This window comes from Vidua chalybeata, chromosome 2, assembly GCF_026979565.1.
Source record: "Vidua chalybeata isolate OUT-0048 chromosome 2, bVidCha1 merged haplotype, whole genome shotgun sequence".
In the NCBI taxonomy this organism is placed as follows: Eukaryota; Metazoa; Chordata; class Aves; order Passeriformes; family Viduidae; genus Vidua; species Vidua chalybeata.
The window spans coordinates 32724850-32749860 of NC_071531.1; the positions used below are offsets into that span (position 1 = coordinate 32724850).

General features: G+C 39.9%; 1 protein-coding gene across 4 annotated transcripts in view; it reads right to left on the reverse strand.

The window, feature by feature from the left end:
- OCA2 (OCA2 melanosomal transmembrane protein) overlaps positions 1-24660 on the reverse strand; it is a 187785-nt gene extending 163125 nt beyond the window's left edge. For 3 of the 4 annotated variants that reach the window (XM_053934871.1, XM_053934869.1, XM_053934872.1), the window contains exons 1-2: positions 24572-24660; positions 23273-23363 (exon numbers count right to left, since the gene is read on the reverse strand). In XM_053934871.1, the coding sequence (XP_053790846.1) occupies positions 23273-23311 (39 nt within the window). In that variant the 5' untranslated portion in view covers positions 23312-23363; positions 24572-24660. Of the gene's footprint in view, positions 1-23272; positions 23364-24571 lie in introns of those variants that run through there. The other variant, XM_053934870.1, reaches the window with a different exon arrangement.
- Positions 24661-25011: the final 351 nt, after the last annotated feature.

A 25011-nucleotide genomic window follows, 5' to 3' on the forward strand; every position in this document is an offset into this window, starting at 1 on the left:
GCTTCCATATTTAGATATGACTAAAAAACACTAAAGACACTTAAATTTTCAATGGATTATACTTCTCCTCTCGATATTTCCATGAAGGGATGCCTGGTGTAAGGAGCACAAACTTTGGTGAAGTAAAACCAAACACGCTGTCAGTGAGCTGGTCTCGGGCTTCTCCATGGCCTGAAAATCACAGAGCTTTTGTGATCAAAGGCAAAATCCTGAGTGAAAGTCCTGGAAAGCCAGATGTGCCACTCCTGCATGGAATCTAAAGCTGGGAGGTGTTGGGAGGGCAAACACACACCACAGTGAGGCCAAAGTGTGGGGCCACCACACACTTTACTGTCACCTCTGGCAGCCTGCTGCCCTACCAGGCAGCAGGTTTGCCTGTTTTAAAATTTCAAACTGTCTTCCTTCCAAAAAATAACTTTGAAATGCAAATACTTCCAATTCCAACTAGAGGAGATAATTGCTTTTGTCTTCAATCTCACTTTATATATTTATATAATGGTTTTATTAAGAGACAATGCAAATCATAATAGAGATATCTGCCTATTTATTCCGTTTTTCATAACATTTGGTTTGCTTGAGTTCCTATTGTGAAAATGCACGGATTTTGAAATTATGTCATGCTGTGGAAATGCTAACCCTACAGCAACTCAGGATTTACTAGTTTTTAAAAGACAAAAATCTGAACACAACCTCTGAAATTGACTCTTTCTCACCCTCTAAGGGGGATTTTTTATCCTAATGTGAACAGGGACCAAATCAGACAGGCTCTTGTATGTACAAAGCCTTAGCTTGAAAGACATTTGTTTTCAGAATTAACATCAATGACAAAATAAAAGAATGTCAAGGACAAGAAGCTTGAGAGAAAATCTGATGTCTAGTTAAAAACCCATGAACTGCTTTATTGTGCATTCACAGAAGCTTTGCAAAAAAAAAAAAAAAAAGTAACACAGCATTTGCCACAAGAGGCAGGCTTGATTGTGAATGCCTGTGTGGCTAAAACATTGCTAAGGCAACTATCTCCATGGTATCTAAGCTTCTAAAACATCAGTGTATCCAAGAAATTCTCGAATGATCACATCTCCCTGTAGTTACACTTTTATTTCTTCTTCTTTTCTCTTACCTTGCAATGTCTCAATCAGCAATGAGACATACGTGAGATGCTATCATGTGAAGGTAAGGAGAGATTTTAGCCAAGAAAAGTCTGTTTTGGGTACATTCTGGAGCTATGCACCAGCAAGAGTTTTTTAGCCACAACTAGAAATTGGTCCAGCAACCACCCATCCTGTGTTGGGCTAATACAGTGATAATAAATAAATTAAAGAGCTAATATAGTATTTAAACCACACTTGTCACCTTTTTTCATCCCTTTCATCCAAGCAGCTGAACATCCACTCTAAAAGTACTAGTGAAGAAGTCATCTTTTAGGTGCAAATAAGATCAACAGGTTATGTTATTTTATTTAAGAGGCTTTTTGCATTTAAGAATCAAGAATGTAATCTTAGGGTCCACAAGGCAATGAAATATCACATCTGAGCAAGGCAATGCTCAGAAATAATGCTTCTTGTCTTGCTCATGCTATTATTTATCAAAACCTTTTTCCACCAAGACTGGAAAAAAATATTTACTTTGCACTGTCACCTTCGTGTTATCAGGCAGAAACTGAAATTCTAAAAAATTACTAGCTGAGGAGGGATGCATATATTCTATATATACATTCCCCTCCAGGCATGCATCTTCCAACAGCTTCCCCACAAGTCAGACAGATGATGTTGTCCCTCCTGTGGCAAAGACACCTGCAAGTGTTCACAGCAGCATGGAGGAGTGTTTACTCTCAGCCAGAGAAACAGAGCAAGGCTTCAGTACTGCAGCTCAGAAATCCTCCCACCACAGGCTTATCCTCACATGGCCATTGATACACATAACACTGGCCCTGCCATCCTGGGGACAGGGAGATAAAAACTCAGCTGAAAACCTACCCCTAGAGTTACAATCTAGAATCACACACAAGCATCTGCTCCTGCAATGACATTGCCAAAAGATTTATTTATATTTATTTATTTTGAGTAAAGGTACTGCAGTATCTGATGTTGTCATGTGCAAACAAGAACTCTTGGTATTTAATTGGTGTGTTTTCTCTTATAAATTTGAAGTGTTTCTAGCTGTAGGAAGGCAGGAAGGCTGGTTTGGCTACACAGTGTAAGAAACCCCTTTGACATCTAGGATTTCACAGTATGTCCTAGTGCTGTTTTCCACAAAACCCTGCCAATCCTACATATATGATCCCCATTATCTCATTGGGTGACATTAGAGATTGAAGAGAAAAAAAGCTGTGCAGAGCAGACCTCTTGCATGACAGGGAAGATGACAAAGCATGGTGTACAGAGTGGGGCTGCAGAACAGCCCACAGCAGATCATCACTACTGACACATCCATGGGTTTGGGGTTGTCTTTTTTGCCATCCACTGCAAGAGGAGTGGTGGGGTAAACCTTTCTCATTTTGCACCAAACATACAAATAAGACTCCATTAAGTTCCTGTCTAAGACTCCTGTCTAAGACTCCCCGCTTTTGTTCCCCATGAATTCTTGGCCCAGGGTTGCAGGAAGGGCTATTTAGCAGGTGGAAGCAGGGTGATGGACTATAAGGATCTTCATCTCTGTCAGTCTGCCCAATAAGAAATGGTCTCAAACTTCCATCAAGAGAGGTATTCTCAGGTGGTGGCTCCCAGGAACACCCAATGCTTAAGCTCTGTTACCTTATATTCTCTCTCTCATTGGGTTTTAAAGTGTTTCAAATACCACACTTGCAAACTGACAGAACTTAACAGCTTTCAGCAAGTTGCTGCATTTCCTTAGTCAAAAGGAGAGTGTTTGCCTGAGAGCAGTCCATTTTCCAAATCTATCTACTAGATAGTGAGACCTACTGAATGTGGGGCAGCATGGAGCCATTCCTTGTGACCTCATATTCCATGCTGTTGATCTGGGATGGACATTCACACGTCCAGGAATGTGAAAAAGGGACCCAGCTGCAGCACCTTGAGGACTTCAGCAGAAGTCCCTAGATCTCAGGGCAAGATGGTCTTTGCTGCCCTTTAGTGCCTTCCTGTAGCTGGGAGGCAGCCTGTGCTGGCACAAGGCTCTTAGGGATGTCCCAGCTCAACAAAAGCAGGCCTTACCAATGAGACCCTGCGGCTCAGACCCAGCAGCTCAGACCTTACTGCTTGTTAAGGCAGCAGCCCCTGGTGCACACAAGAGGCCTTGGCTTCACTGGGCTGCTCGCAGGGCTGATGGGCATCCAGCACCACAGCTCCACCAGAGGACTCTTGAGTGAAACAGGACACAGGAGAAATCTTGCTGTGCTCAGAGCCAAATTTGGCCTCTGCAAAGGGTGAAGTCCCCAGCCTCCTGATGCTGCTGTAATCCAGCAGCTGCTGAGCCTGGAGACATGGCATTGCCTTCTGGGGACTGGCATTCCCTAGACTCCCACAGAATTCAGGGAGTCAGGAGGCCTTGCAGGATGGAGGTTCCTCACTGCAGTGAGGTGGTGGCTGGACTAGAGAGCCCTGAGGAGGGAAGGGAGTTTGTAAATTGGGATGAGGGTTAGAATAATTGGGTCTGCACCAGAGAGGTGGCGAGAGAAGCTGAGGGTTTTGACAGAGTGCATGAACAGAGTGCAGGGGCTTATTGTACAGACATGATTCAAACAGCTTAAGAGGGGAGACAATTTGCAAGAAGAAAAACCAAACAAACTAACAAACACAGGGAAAAAAAAAGCCACAAAAAATCAAAATCAGAAACAAAGAAACAAAAAAAAAAAAAAACCTCAAAAAAAAAAAACACACGTAACATTGTGGCAAAACCTTCCGCAAGCCATACGCAGACACAGGCTGCCGCCTGCCGGCTGCCTGACCACAGGCCACAGACCGGTTTTCCCCTGAGGAAAAAAAAAAAAAAAAAAAAAAAAAACCTCTTTACAGGCGAATCCAATGTTTAAAGCCGAGTGTCAGAAGAGTGTCCTTGCTCCCGGGCCAGGGGGTGGCTGCAGCACCCGCCTAATGGTACGTGGGTAAAACATCTGTAATCAGCCAGCAGGAGCTGCTTCTGCAGGCACGGGAATGGTCGGACACAACATCCCTTCGTGTGCAGGTGCAATGGGAGGCAGGTTGCCTGTATCCTGTAGGCAACTGACAGCAGTGGCTCATGCACAAGCTACTGCAGTCAGGCCAGCCAGACCTTACGAATTTCATAGATGGAATCACAGACCAGTTTGGGTTGGAGAGGACTTTAAGAACATCTAGTTCCAAGCCCCTGTCATGGTAAGGGGCACCTTCCACTAGACCAGGTTGCTCAAAGCTTCATCCAACCTGGCCTTGAACCTTGCCAGGGATGGGGCAGGCACCCACAGCTTCTTTTGGCAACTTGTTCCAGTGCCTCACCACCCTCATAGTAAAGAATTTCTTCCTCATGTCTAATCTAAACTTCCTCTCAGTTTGAAGCCATTCCCCCTTGTTCTATCTCTACGTGTCCTAGTATAAAGTCCCTCTCCAACTCCCTTGTAGCTCCTTTAGGTACTGGAAATTGCTATTAGGTCTCCTCAGATCCTTTTCTCCATGTGGAGCAACCCCAACTCTCTAAGCCTGTCTCCATCAGAGATGTGCTCCTGCCCTCCAGCTCCACGGAACATCTCCATGGCCCTTCTCTGGACCCCATCCAGCAGGTCTATGTCCTTCTTATGCTGGAGGCCCCAGAACTGGGCACAGTGCTCCAGGGGATTTTTATATTTTAAAGAGTCTCTTCTAGTTCAACAGAAGATGGTAAGTAATCGTCCTGTTCAAAGATTAATTTCCCCATTTAAGACCTATGCAAAAGATCCCCATGAATTAGGATTTTTGGGGTTGTTTTTTGGGGATTGTTTTGTTTTGTTTTGTTTTGTTTTTAAAGAAAACCCTCTAACCCTGAGTGTCTATGTTCCAATGACCAGGTCTTGTTCAGTATTTAGTTTAAAGAGTTGGTCTGGGAATCCTTTAGAAGAAGTCTTTGCTGAAGGAAGAATGTATGTGAAGAGCTAACAGTCTGGACTTTAAGAGCAGGGAACACTGTAAAAATAATGACAATCAAACAAGCAAAAAAAAAAATCCAGATAAAAGCCAGATAAAACAATAATTTCCTTTTTCCTTTCTTATTACGTCTGCCAAAGAGGTCGCTACAAAACCCATTCATATAGACTTTTAAAGTGTCTAATCAGATACAAATAAACAAATTGCAATACATTCTAAAGTTATCCTCCCTTTCACCACCACCTTTACCTCCTAGGTCCCTGTAGAGCCCATGGAGAGAGACAGGCACTGACCACCCAGCCTCCATCCAACTGGCCTGAGACAGTGTCAGTGTACCATGCTTTAGGGTATTCCATCTGACCAATGAAAGACCTGGAGGTCTGGAGGAGATGTGTGTTGTAAAGATATCTCAGCTTTGGGGACCTGATTTCCAGAAATGTCACTAGCTTAGCTGGAGTCAGTGGAAACATAAAACCTGTAGCAGCGAGTATCCAGTTAGGGGGAGCAGATCAGGGGCAGGGTCCTTTGAAGACTTAGTGAATGCTGTCACATCACTGAGCCAGAGCATACACTGAAGTAGATTTCTTGCTGGTCAAACATCACTATTAACAGAACAGCCCACTGAACTTGTCCTACCAGAGCTATTCAAGTGTGGTAGTTCATCATCTGTGCACAGGATCTGTGAGGCACTTGCACTGGAACCAAAATGTTGCCCACAACTTGAGACAAACAGGAGAGAAAAGCAGCTAAATACTATAAACTACAGTTTATGGGCTGAGAGATTCAGGAGGCTGTGTTAGAAGTACTACAGTTTATGGGCTGAGAGATTCAGGGGGCTGTGTTAGAAGTATGTGTCAGGAGGAGAACGGTGTAACTTTGAAATAGACATTTTTGGATTTAGGTTTTGCTTTGGGGAAAAAAAGGAAGAGATACAGACACTAAAGGCCATTTGCAAAATATAGCTGGAGACTCTACAGCATGTGCAGATTACTCTGATTAGAAGATGCTTAGAAATCAGGCAGTTATGAAAGGAAAAAGACTCAGTCTACTTCCTGTCATGACCCAAGTGTAAACCCAGAGAAGGTTTTTTTTCTCTCCTTAAGTTATGCTTTTTATGCCATAAAGATAATGTTTCTGTATTCTCTTAAAAATGAGAAATATACCATATCTCAAGAAAGATAAATAGCCTGCTGAGGTGTCCAGGGTCTTTCATGACACTTCCGTGCAAGAATGTGGAATGAGTCACATTCATGAGTTAGACTTCAGCACTCAAAACCTGCTAGAGGACTTTTGAGAGCTTTATACTACTTCTCTTTTGCACTTCATAAATTTTCCTTACATGGTCGTGGGAAGACAATGAGATCTCATATTCTTAGCTCATGTTGAAGAGCTTCTGTGGATAACTGCCAAAGTCTCGAGGTAGAGACAGGCAAGAAACTCCCAACCCTGCAGCCTCTGTGAGGGTCTTCAGTCTCTGAAATCTTTCAGTACTTTGAAATCTTCAATGTCTTCCTTCAAGGTCTTTACTGATTAATACAGACTGATGATGTTATTTTATTTTAGGCATGTCAGACTAAGTATATAGCAGTGTTATATCCTGTTATGTGGCGCGTATGAAGGTATTTATAGCTTCCTTTTTTTTAGTTATGAGCAAGACAGTAGGAAGAGGTTGATTAGCTTACAATATATTTTGAAATAGTTAAAATAATCCGGTTACTTTTTGCTTTGTTTCAGAAATAAAAAATCACGATAACCGGTGGGAAAGGAATATCTTTATCGGGGGTGGGGGGTGGTTGGAGTTGTTTCTTAACTTTATTTTTCTAATTAATATTTCTCTAATAAATATTACATGTTTGTAATAAATTATTCTTCAGATATTCAAGCTGAACACCAAACTCCTAAAAACAAAGTGCAAGGAAAAAAATGTGTTATTACCTCCCAAATGGCATGCCTAGATGATTGTTATACCCACAATGTCAATTGTTTTTATGTTTAACTTGATAAACTGCAGGTGCTTGAAATTGCTTCAGCAGCTAGAATACTGATACACAATAAGGGTTCATGTCACATTTCTCCTGTTTGCTTTTAGCCTAAATTTACTTCATAAAAAAGGTGATGAAAATGAGTCTCTTTGCACAAAGGAATTAGAGCCTCCATATGCCTTGGCAGCTGTATGATGGAAAAAAGATGCTGCCAACAGGTGCAGAAGAGTAGAGTTCACAATATTGCTGATTTCTCCTTTATTGCAAACACGCAGCAGAGCAGAATAAGACTTTTTCCTGGAGGACCCAGCTGCAAATGGAGGTAACAGTGGGATAGACTTGAAGTCTTCAGCTGTCCTCTTTGCCCCAGTACTATCAGGACTTTGGTTTGTGAAATGCCCATTGGTGCAGCAACTATTTCAAGTGGTAAACAAAGCCACATACTACTTTGGATTATATAATTATACTTTTGAAAATTATTGTAAAATTTCCATAGCCTGATAGTATGGCTGGAGTTTTTACTTCACTGTAGGTAAAAATAACATGATTTGTTGATATTGACCATAATACATCCAAGATAATTAAACCAAAGAGGGGATATTAAGGGAGAGAAGTATTTTACATAGGTTCATTTCCATATTCAATGCTCAAAAAATGTTGCAGGTTTTTTCTTACTTTTTCTCTTACTTTTTTAAGAATTGCTTTATCTGTTTAAAAAATTGTTTCCTTCCTGTACTAAACAGTTTCATGGCTATATTCAGAAATTAATTATAACCACAGGACAAAAATATTTCCTGGTTTACATTTATTTTTGCAATGAATACAAAAATAATATTCTTATGAGACAGTTATGGCAAAATGCAAATCATTCTGGGAGTCAGACAGTGACTATGTAAATGGATGATTTCAGGCATCAGTAGTACTTCTTGTTTCCAGACAGCCAAAGGGATTTGGTTCTATTCCTATCAAATTTTGCTTTGATTTTAGCCAGGAAGGGGTCAGACCTAATTCAGATAATAAGTCTTTTTGGATTAGAATTTTCAGTGGTATTCTAATAATCTGTTCTGGTATAAATCAAAAACAAACCAAAGCTACATTGAGAAAGCAAGGGTGAAAATGAAAACAGATGCATTTACATCTTTCTTTTCTGGTTTTAGGCACTCTGTTCGCACCCTTCTGCTGAACAGAGCTTTTTACCTCCCTCATTGTAAATGAACCTGCTTTTATGTACATTCATATTTCTTAGACACAAATATTCATGCAAGAGAAGGAAACAGAGTATCCTCAATGAAAACTGGTGTGCTGTTAAAGTCACTGGTTCATGTTACAGTCCTGAAAAATTCATTAACTCCTCTCTCAGCTTTAAAGCATTCTTACAAAACCAAGTTGAAAACACATACTATGGGATGTAGATTTGTGAAACTGGCAGCTTTCTGGAGTGTTAAAGCTTATGAAAATCCAAATCCAAGCTAAAATGTATGGAATGTGAGCCTTGCCTTAGGTCTTTATCCAAAATACTCTGAGGTTAGGGAGAGTCCTTCCACTGACTTTACTCGGCATTGGATCAAGCCTTTCAAAGATGTAAAATTTTGAAAAATCTCAATACTTAGATTATAGATGAGATTTAGTTGCAAAAAGAAATTGTCTGAGTTCAAAACTCAAAGGGGAAGCCTAAATGATGGAATCTCAAGACCAGAATGTCAAAATTACACAGAGAAACTGCATACTTGAAATGCTTAGATTGTAGATGAGATTTAGTTACAAAAAGAAATTGTCTGAGTTCAAAACTTGAAGGGGAAGTCTAAATGATGGAATCTCAAGGCCAGAATGTCAAAATTACACAGAGAAACTGCATACTTCATGTGGGCAAGCTGGCAATATGAGCAGAGGAAATGTGAGAAGGGGACACCAGAGCAGCCCCAAGCCTCAGTATGAGTAGCTATGTTCAGATTGATATATTTCCACTTTCTGTGTCTGCTCCCTGCTACTCCCTCACACATGGGCAACACTCTTCTCATCTTGATGGGAATGTGATTATTACATTGAGGTGAACTGTGAATTTTTTTTATTTAGGTATCCCTGGGAAGAAGATGCTTAAAATTTAGCACAGAAGCAGAACTTTCATACCTTAGTAAATAGAAAGAGCCATAAAGTCTCTGAAGTGTTCAAGTAATTTAAATGTTCAGCAACTGGGGATTGCTTTAAACATTTAAGAGGAGGGGGTGAAGCCACAGCCTAACAGCTGCTGGAAACAGGATGGAATATTATATTCCCTGCTTTACTATACAGTTAAGCTTGTCTCAGGGCTAAGGTGTACCTTGTCTGCCATATAACATTTTCCCATCAGATTTCATTCAGGAAAGGTATAAATTACTTTGATACTTTGAGGAAATACATTATTGTAGGAACAGGAACAGCCTCTGCTCATCAAAATGTTCAGCTTATGTGAGAGCACACCTGAGTGTGTTTTCCTGAAATGGGGAATGAGGGTGGCCTCTCTGTTCAGATTATCTTAAGCAAGCAGACCTCAGTGAGTGATTGTGTTTGTTGGCGCTCACGGGAGACAGTGCGTTCCTGGGCAGAAAGTTCACTGCACAGGAGCGTCATTAGCGAGCCCTTCTGAAAGTCATTCCAAGTCTCCAGAAGGTCTGCAGCAAGAATGCATTTCTGAAGCAGCTGCTTAAAGATCTGAGGGAAACTTGGCTGGAAGAACAGCCACATGATCCTCCAGCCCCTCGTGTATTTTTGGCTTTCAAACACTAAGTCCAACGTGACATGAAAGCCTTACACAACCAAAACCTTACCATCAACTAACAGAGTAAGTGACAGCTAAACAGAATGGGGAAGGAGACATTCACCCACCTTTCCCTTTCTTTATTTATGCTTATCAAAGCTTTTTAGCCTCTAACAGTTCGGGTGGAAGTGAAAACATCCCACAGTGGCTCTGGTTGTGGTGCAGAGCAGCATGCCAGCTGACAGCAAGTTGTCCTGAGCATGGATGAGCACTGTGAACATCTCATGTCTGGACAGACCTACAGGCACAGACAACTCTGGGCTTTTGACAAGTTTGGATGAGTTTATTTTATTTCTAGCTCTAGCCCTCCATCATCACACTACCCCTTTAAAAATACCTAATGGAATATAGCCCCTGAAAAATATAACTTGCAGGTTGTAGAACTCAACAGAGAGCTGGAAGAAACTATCACCTTGTTGTGTGACAATTGGTATCACTCTGCTCTTGGTCCCTATCCTTATATTCTGGAAATGACATCCTGTTCCCACTGTAGGATACAGGTATAAATAAGAGGAAATGAGATAAAACTGTAGGACCTGACACTCATGCTAATGCCTTTACACCCAATCATGAAGCTAAAGCTAGATATATTTGCACTTACTCTAAATCCTATTTTCACAGTCAAAGTGGTGTAAATGAATGCTGAAGTTGGTGGGAATAAGGACAATTTCTCTTCAAAAAGATAGATTGATCTCTCTAAAGTTTAGAGAATACAGATTTTTCTTTATCTGATACAATCTAAAAATCTTACCCTAGCAGTGATAAGAAAGTGGAAGACAATTACTAGATAATCTTGTGCATCCCAAAGTCTTTGACTTAATCATGTATCACTCTTCAGGAGATCTGAAGATATTATGTATTATTCAAAGATATGTATGAATTTCACGTCAAACTGCAGATATTTGTCTCTTTTGCTTCATACACAACCATTGCTAGAGTATGGATAATTGTTAGATAAAATAGACTTCTTTGGATTTATCAAAGTTCACCAAAAATTCCTCATAGCAGAAATAGTTCTGAGTTAACAGAGCAACAAAGAATTCTAAATAATTACCTTCTTCTGACAGCCAAGTTCTTTTAAAACAAAATATCAGTTATTTGAAAGTAAATCAAGTCTCTTTGATGCTCAGAATTGCAGCTCAACTAATATTGTTTAGTACAGTCCAGAATTCTTTCAAAGGGTTCATGAAATGTGTTGCATCCAAAATGATAAACCTTTTTTTTTTTGGGGGGGGGGGGGGGGTGGTGGGTGGGGGTACTTTAAAGCAGTCTGCAGGTAAACACAGAATAATCTGATTACCAACAGAATTAATTCATTTCTCATCTGTTTCATTAAAGCAAAAAAGTTGGAGCTCTGGGTTAATTTTTACAACAGAGTATAATATGTGCCTAAACAAAACCAATACACATCAAGAGGGGAAAAGCTGTCTACAATGTGTGAATGACTGATAAATATATGGAACCCATTTATAAAAGAAAACATAACTTTGTTCCTTTCAAAATTTAAGAAAAAACAGTAACAACTGTTTAGCCTCAGTATTGCTGGAACTGGTATGAGAAGTTTCTCTTTGAGAACATAGACTCCTTTAGTCTAGGGTTACATGCCCCAAAATTATTGAGATACCTTTGCTTAATGGGCATAAATGTAATTTGAATTTTTATGGCTGTAAATGTTTTTTAAGGCAGTCTACTGGGCCCATTGAGAGAAAATATCTCTGCAAAGAGACCCAGGCAAATAATAAGTCCAGGAATAAGGATTGAAATCTATTTACAGATTTTTTTTTTTTTTCATGAAGCTATGTATCAAAGAACTGTGGCCCTGCAAAATGGTCCAGCATTGAACGGACAACACAAGGCTACAATATCCTGCACCATGTAGCAAAAGGACGAATACAATCCCTGAAGGTGGAAGCAGGTAGGAATTGAGGTTGGTTTTCTCCTTCCATATAAGAATTTGTTTCTCGCCAAGTTCTGCTTAAAGTTCTGAGGTCCCCTTTTGAAATAGAATTTGGAAGGAAGAAGACAGTATAGGGAAAAAAAAAAAAAGCAAACAACCTCCATTAATACAATTCAAGAGCTTGAGAAATGCCATACCACAAGAGAGACTGAAGGTATTCCATCTGCTCCCACTTTTCAAAAGAAAAAAAAAAACAAAAGGATGTAGCAATGACTCAGTTACTGGGCCACCTTCACAGAGGCAAAATATCTAAAAGGTTTTGAACTTAATGGAAAAGGCATGACACAAAGTGAAGGCTGGAAACCAAAGGCAAATAAATTCAAACAGCAGATACAGCCTGATTTTTATTAAGTTTTTTTTAAGTCATCACACTGATTAGGTACTGAAACAAACTACTGAGGACAGCAGCCTGGCAATGTCTTCTGGACTGCAGCTATCGGGGGGACATCTGCTTAGACAAGGCACGGCTCTCAGTCCAACACTTGGAAAAGTGGCAGAAATGTGCAAATATGTGATAAGAATGTGAGAGATGGAGTCAAGATTTCCCCTCAAGCCCCAAATGCTATGAAAGTCCAGCTGTACAGATTTACTTTTGGTCCATGACCTCAAATTCATTTGAGGTTAATTTTCCAGCTCAGGAAGTAAATCAGTCTCAGTATCAACTGGAATTTGGTTTTTTAGACCTTAGCTTTGCAGATCTTTGATAGTGATGAGGGAAAACAGAAATGGTTATCACAGCAGAGAAAAGTTGTTTTAAAAATCCTTATGGTAATCTGTTCCTTTTTGATCTATAAAGCCTTAGGAGGCTTAGGTGTAAAAAAAGCATCTAGTTATTGAGGGGGTTTTTTGTACATTTACATGTTTTAAAAGCAATGCTTCTGCCAGCAATTTTCATTGAATACTATTATTTATAGAGCCACTCAGCAATAAAATAGGAAGCTGTAATCACACTCTACATGCTTTGCCAGCCCTTGACATGGGCTGAGTGTCTGAGAGGTATTGTATTCAGACTATCTTTTGTTTTCCCTTTCTTAATAATAATAAAAAAGATAATAAAAATCTGTCTTCAGAATTTCTCTATAGAAGGGGAGAACTCATTAGCTGAGAGACACACAAAATGCAGAGAGCTTGTTATTCTTTTGTGATGAAGATACCACATTTAGCCAGACATTGTATTTTAATTGGATTTTTCCAGCAGTAAAAGTAAAAGGCTCTCAAAATGAACCCTCCAAGGGAGGAGAAGAATGACTCTGCTCTTTCCCTTTGAGCCCCTGTGCCCAATGGGATGTCTCTGGATCTTTGACCCTCATGATTCCAGCCCCAGTGGATTGGCTCATTCACCCTCCCTGCAGAGGAGGATGATGATGATGATGATGATGATGATGATGATGATGATGATGATGATGATGATGGTGACGATGATGTCTGCAGCCTCCCCTCCCAGCCCCAAGCTGATGAACCAGCAGAAATGCCTTCCAATAAGTCATGCCGGAGAGGGACTTGGTTATGCGCTCCTCTTGTCAGCCCAAATCTTGTTTAAAAACTGAAAGGCCTCAGGACCTGTTTCTCTTGGGAAGCTGTTAAAAGGGACCCTTGTGCCTAAGAGGAGCTTTCTGGGCTCATTGGGACCCTCAGGCATTCCCAGGTGGGGTCCCACCCAGCACCCACATGTGCACAGATGCTTTACTGCAGCTCATGCGGGGACTGTCCAACAGCCTTGCAGAGGATGTCACTGACTCATGCTGTGGTTCTAATTCTCTGCGTGGCATAATAAGGGATTCTGGAAAATGAAAGTAGAGCAGCTTTTCTTCCTTTTAACACTCAGAGTATGGGTAAAAAGCTCATGGCAATCTACTTTCTCTTGTAACTTTAACATCTTTTGCTCTTTAATGTCCCTTTCAATGGCAATGAGATCAAGTATGCCCTCAGCAAGTCTGCAGATGGCACAAAGTTGAGCAGTGCAGGTGACACAAAAATTAGAAAGGATGTCATCCAGGGGAACCTGGGCAAAGCCTGAGAAGTGGCCATAAGAACCTCATGAAGTTCAACAAATCCAAGTGTAAGGTGCAGCACCTAGATCAGAGCAGTCCCAGATATGAGGCCAGACTGGGAGAAGAGAACAACCCTGTGGAGAAGGACTTGCAAGTTCTGGTGGACAAAAAGCTGGACATGAGCCAGCAATGTGCACTCACAGCCCAGAAAGCCAATTATGTCCTGGGCTGCATCAAAATCAGCATGGACAGCAGGGTGAGGGAGGGGATTCTGCCCCTCTGCTCTGCTCTGGTGAGACCCCACCTGCAGTGCTGCATCCAGCTCTGGGATCCCTAGTACAAGACAGATGTGGACCTGTTGGAGCAAGTCCAGAGGAGTGTCAGAAAAATGATCGGCGGACTGAAGCAGCTCTCTTCTGAAGAGAGTCTGGAATAGTTGGGGTTGTTCAGCCTGGAGAAGAGAAGGCTTTGGAGAGATGTTATAGTACCTTCTACTACTTAAAGGGTGTTTATAAAATAGATGGAGAGGGACTTTTTACACAAGATAGAGATAGGACAAGGGAGAATGGTTTTACACTAAAACCACTAAGCTTCATTGTGTTTTCTACATGCATGGAAATGAATTAGTTTAATATTATTTACTTTGGACCATTTAAGTTAGTGAAGCTGAAGCATGTGTGTCATGTCAGAGTTGAGTCTTAAGTTCACTTAAGCTATAAACAGTAAGGTAAGAAAGAGGTGCTATGAGGAACAGTGAGAGGGAATGGAGAAAGAGTGACTGCTGACATCCTCAGTCATATAATCTTCAGTAAATAATGGAGTTTCATCAAGGTCTTATCAGACACGTAACTCAGGATAATTTCCTTACTACTTACCTTACCAAATACACAGCTTCTAGCACCTTAACAGCCTCTATGTCCAAGACAAGACAAGGACTAAGTATGAAATCTGATGCACAGAAAATGTTGCCAGAAAAGTGTATTCTCATAGCATTGATGACCACACAGCCTTTATAAAGATATACACTCTGAAGTTATAACCTTCGTTATATATTTGGCACATATGAGTGATAGCACATAGGTATACAACAGCAAAGATGTCCCATGCTGGCTGGAGAAAAGTGACCAAGTGATGCACAAATTAGTATCTACCAGCTGAGAATTTCCTTGAAAACAGAAAAAGGAGTGTATGAGTAGTGTCTTCTGATACACCAATTCCTTGCTCAACACCAGACCAAATTAGGTGTGATTGTATGTAAAGTTTTCCTAGTTTTTTTTATGACTAGTTGCCATTTAGATTATTGTGAGACTCTCTGGCCTCTAGCTAAAGCAACCAGTGCCACTGCAAAGCAAACTTTGCCTGGTTTCAGAATTTCAGAGACTTTGGGTTTTGATTAGGAGTTGAAACATCAACTGCATTTGGGTGCATCACACACACAGTGCGTAAAAGGGAAGCAAAAAACTGCTTTCAACATGGCCAAAGAGAGATATTAGATAATCGACCTAGTAAAGAGAGAAGTACACCATTTATTCTGGGCTGGAAAAACACCAGGAGGAGTCAGGAACAGAAGCACATTACAATATCTCATCTATCACCCTGCATTGTCTTTATTGTTCCAAATAGTAATAAAAGAAGACAAAAGTACTCCCTGAGCCACCTGTGGCTACATCTGTGTTAGTAATTGATGTGGCACAATAGGAATGAATCTACAGGGTGAAGGACTAGTGCTGAATACCAAAACTGTACACTATTTACATCTCAAGAAGCTTTAGTGTAGACTGTCCCTTGTGTGGTCCCGTGGACCCAGCAGTGGTGAGAGCACATCTCTTGGTTAAATCTCAGCTGCAAGTCAAGTTTGTACACTCTGAGACTGTTCCCCCACACAAACAAAAGCACAGCACTGGGGGGTGCTGTGAAGATTCGGTTCAAACAAACACTTCTAACCCACCTTTCAATGTGCCCAGTAGGACTGGAACTGGCATCCACAAGTAGTCATATAAAATTTAGGAAAGGAAAATGTGTGAAAGATTAGCACCCACATCCCAAAGAGAAATACCACAAACTTGCAACTATAGACACTACTAGTTAAGAACTCCTGAATAACTGTCATCAAGGATGGATTGAAACAAATCATCCTGTCCCGTCTGGCAGATCCATGGATGGGGTGAAAAAGTTCACTGCTTAGTGGGTTTGGGGAGATAACAAGGACAATGCACAGAAAACATCAAGGACAAAAAGAAAATTCTTTACCTCATGGTACACTAAAAAACCCACATTAGATTTTTCATTGATATCAAAGTCCATATTGTTCACTGAAATTACTCAGGTTCCTTCTTGAGAAGAAAAATGTTACAGCATTGTACAATGCTCAGGAGGAAAGGAATGCTCCCTAACAAGCTGACACGAAATGTTAACACATCAAAGGTCACCAACATCTACAGATGTAGAGCAACAGCCCTTAGATTATTAAAACAAGTAAGAGTCTAACTGGAAGTGGTTGGGTATGTGTGATTGTTATATCTCTTTTTTCAAAGATGCTTCTCTGAGTCTAAATTCACATTTACTTGTTTTAAACTCCATTCATTTCCTGGTTTTTATTGTTATTTATCTAGGAAAATTGCTTGGAGGCAGGCACAAGCATGATGCACTAGCTGCTGCCCAAAGTTGCATATGAATTTAAAAGCCTGCAGTTGAACAAAACAGCAAATACACAATGAAACGAGAAACTTTCCTTTCATTCCCTTCCTCCACTGAAATATTTGCAAAAATATTTCTACTCCAAAACATATACATTAGATTGTAGGACAGTCATTAGGATTCGTGATCATGTGAGGATGTAGTGTGTGTAGGAAAAACCACAGCACTACTGCCAAAATGCAGCAAGATTAAAGTTAAGGTACTACTCAGCAAATCTGCTTATAGGCATCCAGTGCCGTACTTAGAGACTGACCATCCCAGAACAGCTCAAAGCTACATCCCCTGTGCCCTAAATCCCATGTCCTGCCTTCCACAGTCTACAGAGACTTGCAGCTCCTGAGCAGATAGCTTTGTTCTCCACATCCTATTGGACTTCCAGGGCACGCACACACCCAGGCACCTGCTGAACCCATGAAAATGCCAACTATCCACAACTTCCTGATGCAAGGAGCTCCTGATCCATGACACTTCATTGCAAGTGATATTTTATTAGAATAAGGTTTTTCCTAGACAACTGCAAACATTCTGGTTAAAAACAAACCAAAAGAGGGACGCTGAAGTCCCTCGTGGAACTTCTTTGGAAGATCAAGGGTTTCTTGGAAATAGAGGGAAGCTGGGTTAAAATATCTGTTCCAAAACTAGATTTGCATTTGAATGTCCCAGCAGACCAACATTTGACTTGATGTTGGGTAGTCTATTGCTAATGTGTACACTACAAGCTGTTGGAACTACACAAGTTTCTGCAAAGTGGTTGACCATACCAGTTTCTGTGTAATTCTTCTTTCAGAGAAAAAAGCACTTGTCAGCCTATGGTCATGGCACTAACTTCCTATGGGTAAAATGAAGCTTGAAGTTTCTTTCTTCCCTGGAAGATCAGAAGCCACCTGATGCTTCACTCTGAAGGAGGAAACAGAATCAAGAACAGTCCAGGCTGGAAGGACCTTTGCAGATTACTTAGTCCAGTCCTTGCTGAAATTAGTCCTGGCTTCAAAGTTAGCCAAGGCAAATGACAGACCACAGCACTATTAGCTGGAGTATCCAAAGCAGCTCAGTGTTTGGGCCAGGCACTTCCTGAGCATGTGAATCCAAGAGAAGGGAATGGGCTCCCAGGAGCGAGTAAGTTTATGTCTCCTGGGAGACACAGATATGAAGTTTGTGTATCTCGAGTCCAAGTTCAGCACAACCATGACAGTGTCTTTTAGAGAATCTTCATGATGCCTCCTATTTCTGAATTCTTTATTTCATCTTGACACCAATGGGAAATGTTTCTGAAGTGCCACAGTGTCTAAGGACCAGGAACCTAATCCCCTCTCTCAAAGGGTTTAGGTCTCCTTATCAATTCACAAGGTCTGTTTTCTAATATAGGTCCTTATTTTATCAAGTGACTCATGAAAAATTTATTCTTCATGCCATCTCTGCAAGCCACCACCTGAAACTATACCACAGGCATGCCAGGCAAGGGCCAGACCCCATCACACATGACAAGAGCCAGAGCACTTGGCTGACTGACACTCACCCCTCAGCTGACCAGCCAGACAGTTATGTAAAATTCCTCAGAAAGCAGTGAGGCATTCCTGGTCAGACACCACAGACTAAGGAGCAGCTGGACGCAATACCCGCTGCGGGAGGAGGTGGGGATCCACAAACAGAATCCTATTTCCCCACATGCTTACTGAACCCACCCACCCCTGGTTCCCTGCTCTGCCAGAGCCTCCCTCAGGTTGCTGCATGAAGAGCCATTTGTGGGCAGTGAGTTTGCCCAGCTCAGATAACAGATAACTGTCCACTCCTGGCTATAGTTGAGCACATTTTCCTCTGTGCTTCTGAGCTTCTTAGTGTAACACTCCAGGAAAAAGTATTTCAATGAGAAATGATATCTGCTATGTGAGATACAGGTTTCTATATTAAACTAGCCCCAGTCAGCACGCTACAAAATTTTAAAGTAAATTAAGGGCATTTTTAAAGTAAATTAAGCACAAGACTGCCAGAAGAAAAGAAAAGAAAAGAAAAGAAAGAAAAGAAAAGAAAAGAAAAGAAAAGAAAGAAAAGAAAAGAAAGAAAAGAAAAGAAAAGAAAGAAAAGAAAAGAAAGAAAAGAAAAGAAAGAAAAGAAAAGAAAAGAAAAGAATTAGCAGTTATAAAAGCGAGTATAAAACACCACCACCAAAAAAAAAAACAAAAAAAAAAAAAAAAAACAACAACAACAAAAAAAAAAAAAAAAAAAAAAAAAACAAAAAAAAAAAAAAAACAAACCTAAGGGGATCTTTCTTTCAACAGGTGTTAAGAGACTGAGCCTATTATTGAAAAAGTCAGGTCCTTGACTGAAGCTTGAGCCATGTTTGAGGATATTTAGGGCTCTCCCAATAAATTTTCTTGTGCCTATTAAAGAGTGTATTCAGCTGACTCATTTTTTACAGAAGCAGTACTGAAGTGTCTCTGCCTGTCCCTGCCTTGCCAATTTTCAGAAGCTTTAGCTTTGAGGCTTAAATTCACAAAATAAGTGAAATATCACTTTCCAATTGCAGTGATATGTGTATTCAAAGCTCTGTAATTAGCCCATGGTCATGCACAACTGCTAGGTAGAATTCTTCCTGCTACTGGTGAGACAGAGCAAGAAAGATTAATTACCTAATAAGGAAATTAGAAGACAATTAACAGTGATTTACAAAGATACATTTTGCCGTTGAAAAGGTAAAAGAAAGCATATTGCTGGAGCTACCAAACAAGTAGAAACTATTTTTGCTCTAAACAGCCCCTTAACCACAAATCTTTCTGTATACGTTCCTAAATACAAATGGCAAACATTCAAGTGCTTTGAGTGAACATTACTGATGATGAACATTGCTGATCATAAGTGATACTGCTTTAAAAAATATTTCTGCCTCCAGAACTCTGATTAGACTGATTAATGCAAATTTCTAATTTACTCATTTATCATGAGATCTCCACAGTTTTGTGGAATTTATGGCAGCTTTTATAGCATGGATTGTACTAGGAACTAAAACTAGAAACCCAAATTAACAGACACAGTTTGTAAAGATAAAGCAGTAGAGACAGGCGTGCAAACACTAAAATGGCTCTTTCATAATCATACAATTATTGGATGATGTCTGTACAGATGAAGAAATATTGCCTCAATTATGCTTATACCTACAGACTGTGATTGATGTCTCACCTAAGAGAGGATGTAGTTTAAGAGCAGTAGTAGCTTGTCAGCTAGATCTTGAACAGTTGTATCTCTCCAATTTATACGTAGTGTATCTTTTGGCATTTTTTACCTTGTACGTGCTCTGTTTCCAAGAAAATGGAAAAATCTCAAATATTTGTTATTCTTGTGCTATGAATTAAATACGGTTTTTACAAAGCAGTTGAACCAATCCACCTGTTCTGATCAAAAAGCAAATAGCAAACTTATAAAACTACAGTAATGACAAAAATGCATTTCTAGGACAAGCAATTACAAAATGCTGTATTTCTTCACTTCTCTGAAAGAGAACCACTTTCAGAGGAAAAATCACCCATAAATGCCCATTGATGGTTTTCAAGAAAAAGGGTCTGGCACCAAATGTCACCTTTATATTTCTGCTTTGATTCAGTTTCAAACAAACCAGTAAACTTCCTAGCACCCCCACTAAAGCAGCTCCCACATGGTGCAGCTGGAACTGCACTTCAGTGCACTCACCCTGCTGTTCCTCCTTGCAAAGCACAAAATACATCCCAGCTGTGCCTCACACCCTATGGGATAGCTGCTTCCTTGCACAGTAATTAAAAAATCCATGATAATCACAAATCCACAAATCAAAAAGTCATGCAACTGTATTGGCTTACTGACACTGGACAGGGATGAAAATGTACATTTCAAGTCCTCCTGGTCTCATAACAGGTAAAAAAATGAGATTTTAAACAAATTATCCTATGAACAATAGAAAAGAAAATATTACACAATTAGATGCAAAGCCTGAGAGCAGAGCAAGCCTCTGTTTTTGGGTCAACCTGGGAGCACCCCAGCATAAGCAAGATCCTCTCCTTTATACTTGGCTAAACATTTCTCAGAAGTCATTATATCAGTCAGGGAAAAGCAATGGCACCACTTCTAATCCTGCTGGAAAAGAGTGCCCTGTAGGCCACTTCTGTTAGGCTGCTGAGAACTGCAGCCCAGATGTAGCATTAGCTGAATAAGGCTCTACCTCATTCCCCAGATCCAAACCTTTTGTGGCTGAGCTGCAAGCTGCAACACCACAGCAATATTAACAGAAAGCAGTTTTGTTGGGGCTGAGCAGAATTCAATACCTGGGAATCAGTGGGGAAAAAAACCAAAACAAACCACAATCCCCAAAGAAATGAAACAAGACAAAAAAAAAAAAAAAAAAAAAAACAAAAACAAACCCTGCTGTAGCTTTGTGTGAAGCAACCAGAAAGACCATGAAAGAATAATCAATGCTGTTGTCAATTTAGAAGTTGCAAGACTTATTGTGCCAAGATTCTTTATTTAATTAAAAAAGGAATGTAGCAGATGCATTGTCTATGTTACCATAAACCAATAATTATAATTATATGTGTAAAAGAGATTAAGTTTTCTGCTACAGGCACTTGATGTCAGAGAGAAATGGTTAGAGGAGACTTCAAGTATCGCATCCACAGGGTGTGCTGGCAGGGCTATAGATCAAATAAATGCAACAATAATTACCCCTCCCAAAAGAGTAAAAATTTGCATGAGTTTGTGCAAATTAGCAAAGGCAATGAGCATCAAATGAGGCCTCTACAGCTGCAAGGCTCTGAAGTGACATATCACCATGAAATAAGGACATCTGCTGTCAAGGGACGGAGGGGGAGAGGGGTGGTAGAGATGGCTGGGGAATGGCAACCATACTGAAAAAAACCTATGGAGGACAGATGTCTCCATGCCCTCCTTGGTCCTGTGCCATGTACCTCATGAGAATCTTCAGTAGCCCCTTGACCTTTTGCACTTTCAGATGCTCTGTTTTAAAAACCATCTTCTCTGACCGAGACATCCGAAGCCCCAGAAACCCTCACTGTGGCTGTTGCTACCAATTATCAAGGACTCCTCTTCAATACTTGTTTTACTCTTTTTTATAGGCTCCTGAAATACCACAGACCTGGTACTGAAATCAACTGAATGCTGCAGATGAATTTTTGCCAGCCTACACCTTCTTTTGATTGGTGTCCTGAAGCTGGCTTCAAAACAAGCTGATGCGTGCAAGAAAAAGTCATTCATCAAGCAGAAGGTACTGTACCCTGCATAGGAGCATCCATTCATTTGCTGAACAGGAACACAACTTTTATTTTATTCCAGGCTATCTTTACTTATCAAAATAGACATCCCTTTTTCTGCTCTTTTTTGATAGGAGAAAAATGGGTGTGGTCATATTTCTGTAGAAATCAAGGCATTCAATCTTTTCAGCAAGATCACAGAATCAGGGCTAAAGCATGGAAAACATGAAAACCCAGATGTTGATTTATGGCTGAATACATTCTTCTGTCATCATATCTTAGACTGAATGGATGGTTTTGGCAAGAATTATGTAGCTTTTTTAATGGATGCGGAATATTTTTTCTTCTCTCAGGCAAATGAAAATAACAGTGGGTTGACTTCTCTTTCCTGATTGATCTGTTCCTAGCTGGACACACAGATTTTAAAAGAAAGATTTTAAAGGAACTGATGATCCCACAATGACCACATTAAAAAAATAAAACATCTGCTAATCATTGCCACAAAGCTTTCTGGGGCTTCTGAGATAATGTTCAATTTATCCCTGCTCAGAGGAATGACACACACAGTGCCTGACAGAAACAGCAGGGTTATTACAGTATTCTGTCTCCTTTGCCCAAAAATTGTAGGAAAGGTCATCTAACCTTTGCCACACAGATTTCAGCAATTTTGTTTTCTAAGTAGGACAGGCTGACAGGGTTTTGTAAAGCTCTTGCAGAAGAAACCAGGTCATCACTGTACCGATAGGCAAACTTTATTGCACTATTAACACAATGTGTTGAGAACAATATTTGCTCTTGTCTCAATTACAGTCTTCACCCTTTGTTTTTAATTGAATGAAATAAGCAGAAATTAAGACAGTTTCTACCTTTTCCCTAAAAAATATACTGGCTATATGGCTATTCTACAAAATGTACAAAAGTAATTTACCAAAATCCCAGCAGTTTAATCTATTATGTGAAAGAGCAAAATGGCCAAATCTTAACAGTAAGAGCCTGAAGGCTTTCTGCTGTAACAGGATTTAGCAATAACTTTTAATTGGCAGTTCAAAGTTAATCCACAGGGGAAAATGTGATCTGGCAAAAACTCAGTCACAGAAAGAAGAAAAAAAAAAAAAAAAAAGAAGAAAAAAAACCAACCTACAACTGTGGGATTTTTTTTTCTCAGTATTTTTGCAGCTATTGTTATTGAGAAACATTATAGAAATAATTGCTGCATTGTCTCAGTCTAACAGGGCTCTTCTTCTGTGATACATTTTATCCCTTTTGTACTTTCCTCTACCACTGAAAAAGTGGGCAAAAGTTTAATGTTTCAGTTCCCCTAGTATATATTTATATTTATATATGTATACCTTTATTTACCATACCTTCTGAAGGAAAAATCATAAATCCCTTAGACTAATGCTCTCCTCTTCCCTTTTTCTCCTTTGACATCAGGCCACACGCCTAAATTTTTCTTGTTTCTACTCAAGCAGCACCCAAAATATTTGCAGTGAGGAACCATTTCTCTTCCTAGATCTAGCCTAGGAAAAGCCCATAACACAGACAATTTTTCTGGATTGTACTCACCAGGATCTGTTCAGCTCTAAATGTCAGCAGTTCTGCCATCCGTGGTTTCTCTTCTTTGTTCCAGTGACGTTTCAAACTAACTCATAGCGTCCTGCTTAACACAGAAGACAACATAAGGGTGCCTCAAGAGAAAACTGATGAGGTCCAAACCAGCCTCCCACCAGTAGACCAAATTCTGCATTGAAAGCTGAGCTTTTGCCAGCTTATGGCAGTTGCCCTCATGGAAATACTAGGAATTCTGATGGCAGCATGTGAGAAGACCAGCTATTTTTGTGAGAGTTCAGAAAATAAGCATCTGTGTTCCATCTATGACTGTATTAAGAAATACAGAAAGTTTCCTACATGTTAGCTGAACAACTCTCGAAAGCTGCAGCTCTTCAACATCTATTTCATATGAGCTACAGATTTTATTTTTAAAAAATATATACATGTAAACATTGCCCTTGAAAAAGGTTATAACTACATTTAAGTGACTGATCCCCTGACTTCTCACCTTAAGTTCCATTGAAAACCAAACATCTACAGCTAATTTGTAAAATCAAGCTCTTGGGAAGTGGGGAAGTTTTGCACTTTTACTCTTTCAGCAACAGCAGGTCTGAGCAGAACAAACCAGCCCATTGTTGGTCTGCAGACTGCTCCCTTGCTGGCAAACTACTCCAGCAAGGTGACTGGAAAAATCACAACAGCTTGTTACAAATACAGCTAACATGAGTAAAATCCATGAAAAGGAATGCTTCAAACAAGTGATTCAACTTTTACTAAATCATTTTACCTGAGACATATATTCACTCCACATTAATGTGTTATCTCCAAACACAGATCTAAATAAACTTTTTAAACACAAAGCTTCATGTTTTACAGATCATCTAGTCCAAAAAGTAAGCCTGAACTTCATCCCTTACGCATAAATGGAGTAGGAAGGGCAACAATAAACTATATTAACAGTAGCAAGAAGTTTGAGTCCTTAAAGACTCTACAATCTAAAGTAAGTTAAAACAATCTTTTAAATATAAATATCCAAGGAAAGGTTAATTTTTGAGACAATGTAAAGGTAAATAGGAACACAACTAAAAAAAATTGAATATTATAACATATACTCCTTGTGGCTCAGTGATGTTTTAAAATGCTAAACACTCAGGTACACATAAATGCTGTCCAGAGACCCTTCACTAATTGCAAAGTTTGATCAACTTTTAATATGAAATATTTTATTGCACATATTAAAATTATGCTCACAAAACAACAGAAAAGCATTAAACTATTCTAGGAAATATTTCTTGTAGAAAAATAGCATTTTACCTGCTCTTTTGAAGAATTCTTGAAAAGGTTCTTTTGTTAGGAAAGAAAGACCCAAAAAAATTAAAAAAAAAAAAAAAAAGAAAAGAAAAAAAAAAGGATGCACAGATGTCAAAAATAAAAGGTTTGGTTCAGCTGCAGGAGCAGAGAGATGCCCCTTGCTTTCTGAAGAGAGAGTTTATTTAGGTAAATAACTTTGTTGCAGTGGAATCCAGCATCTCTGGATGGGGAGAAAGTGACATTGCATTCTCTGCACACTCATAAATGAAGCAGGAATTCCCAGATTTGCCATCATGTGATTTCAGTGAGGAACTAGCACTCGACTTTCTCCCAGCATCCGTTACTCTCTGCACAAACACAGCTCTTCCAAAGCCTCGGATGGCCGTAACAAGTGGCAGAGAGAGAAAGAGCTCACAAATCATGATTAGCCTCACTGAGCAGAC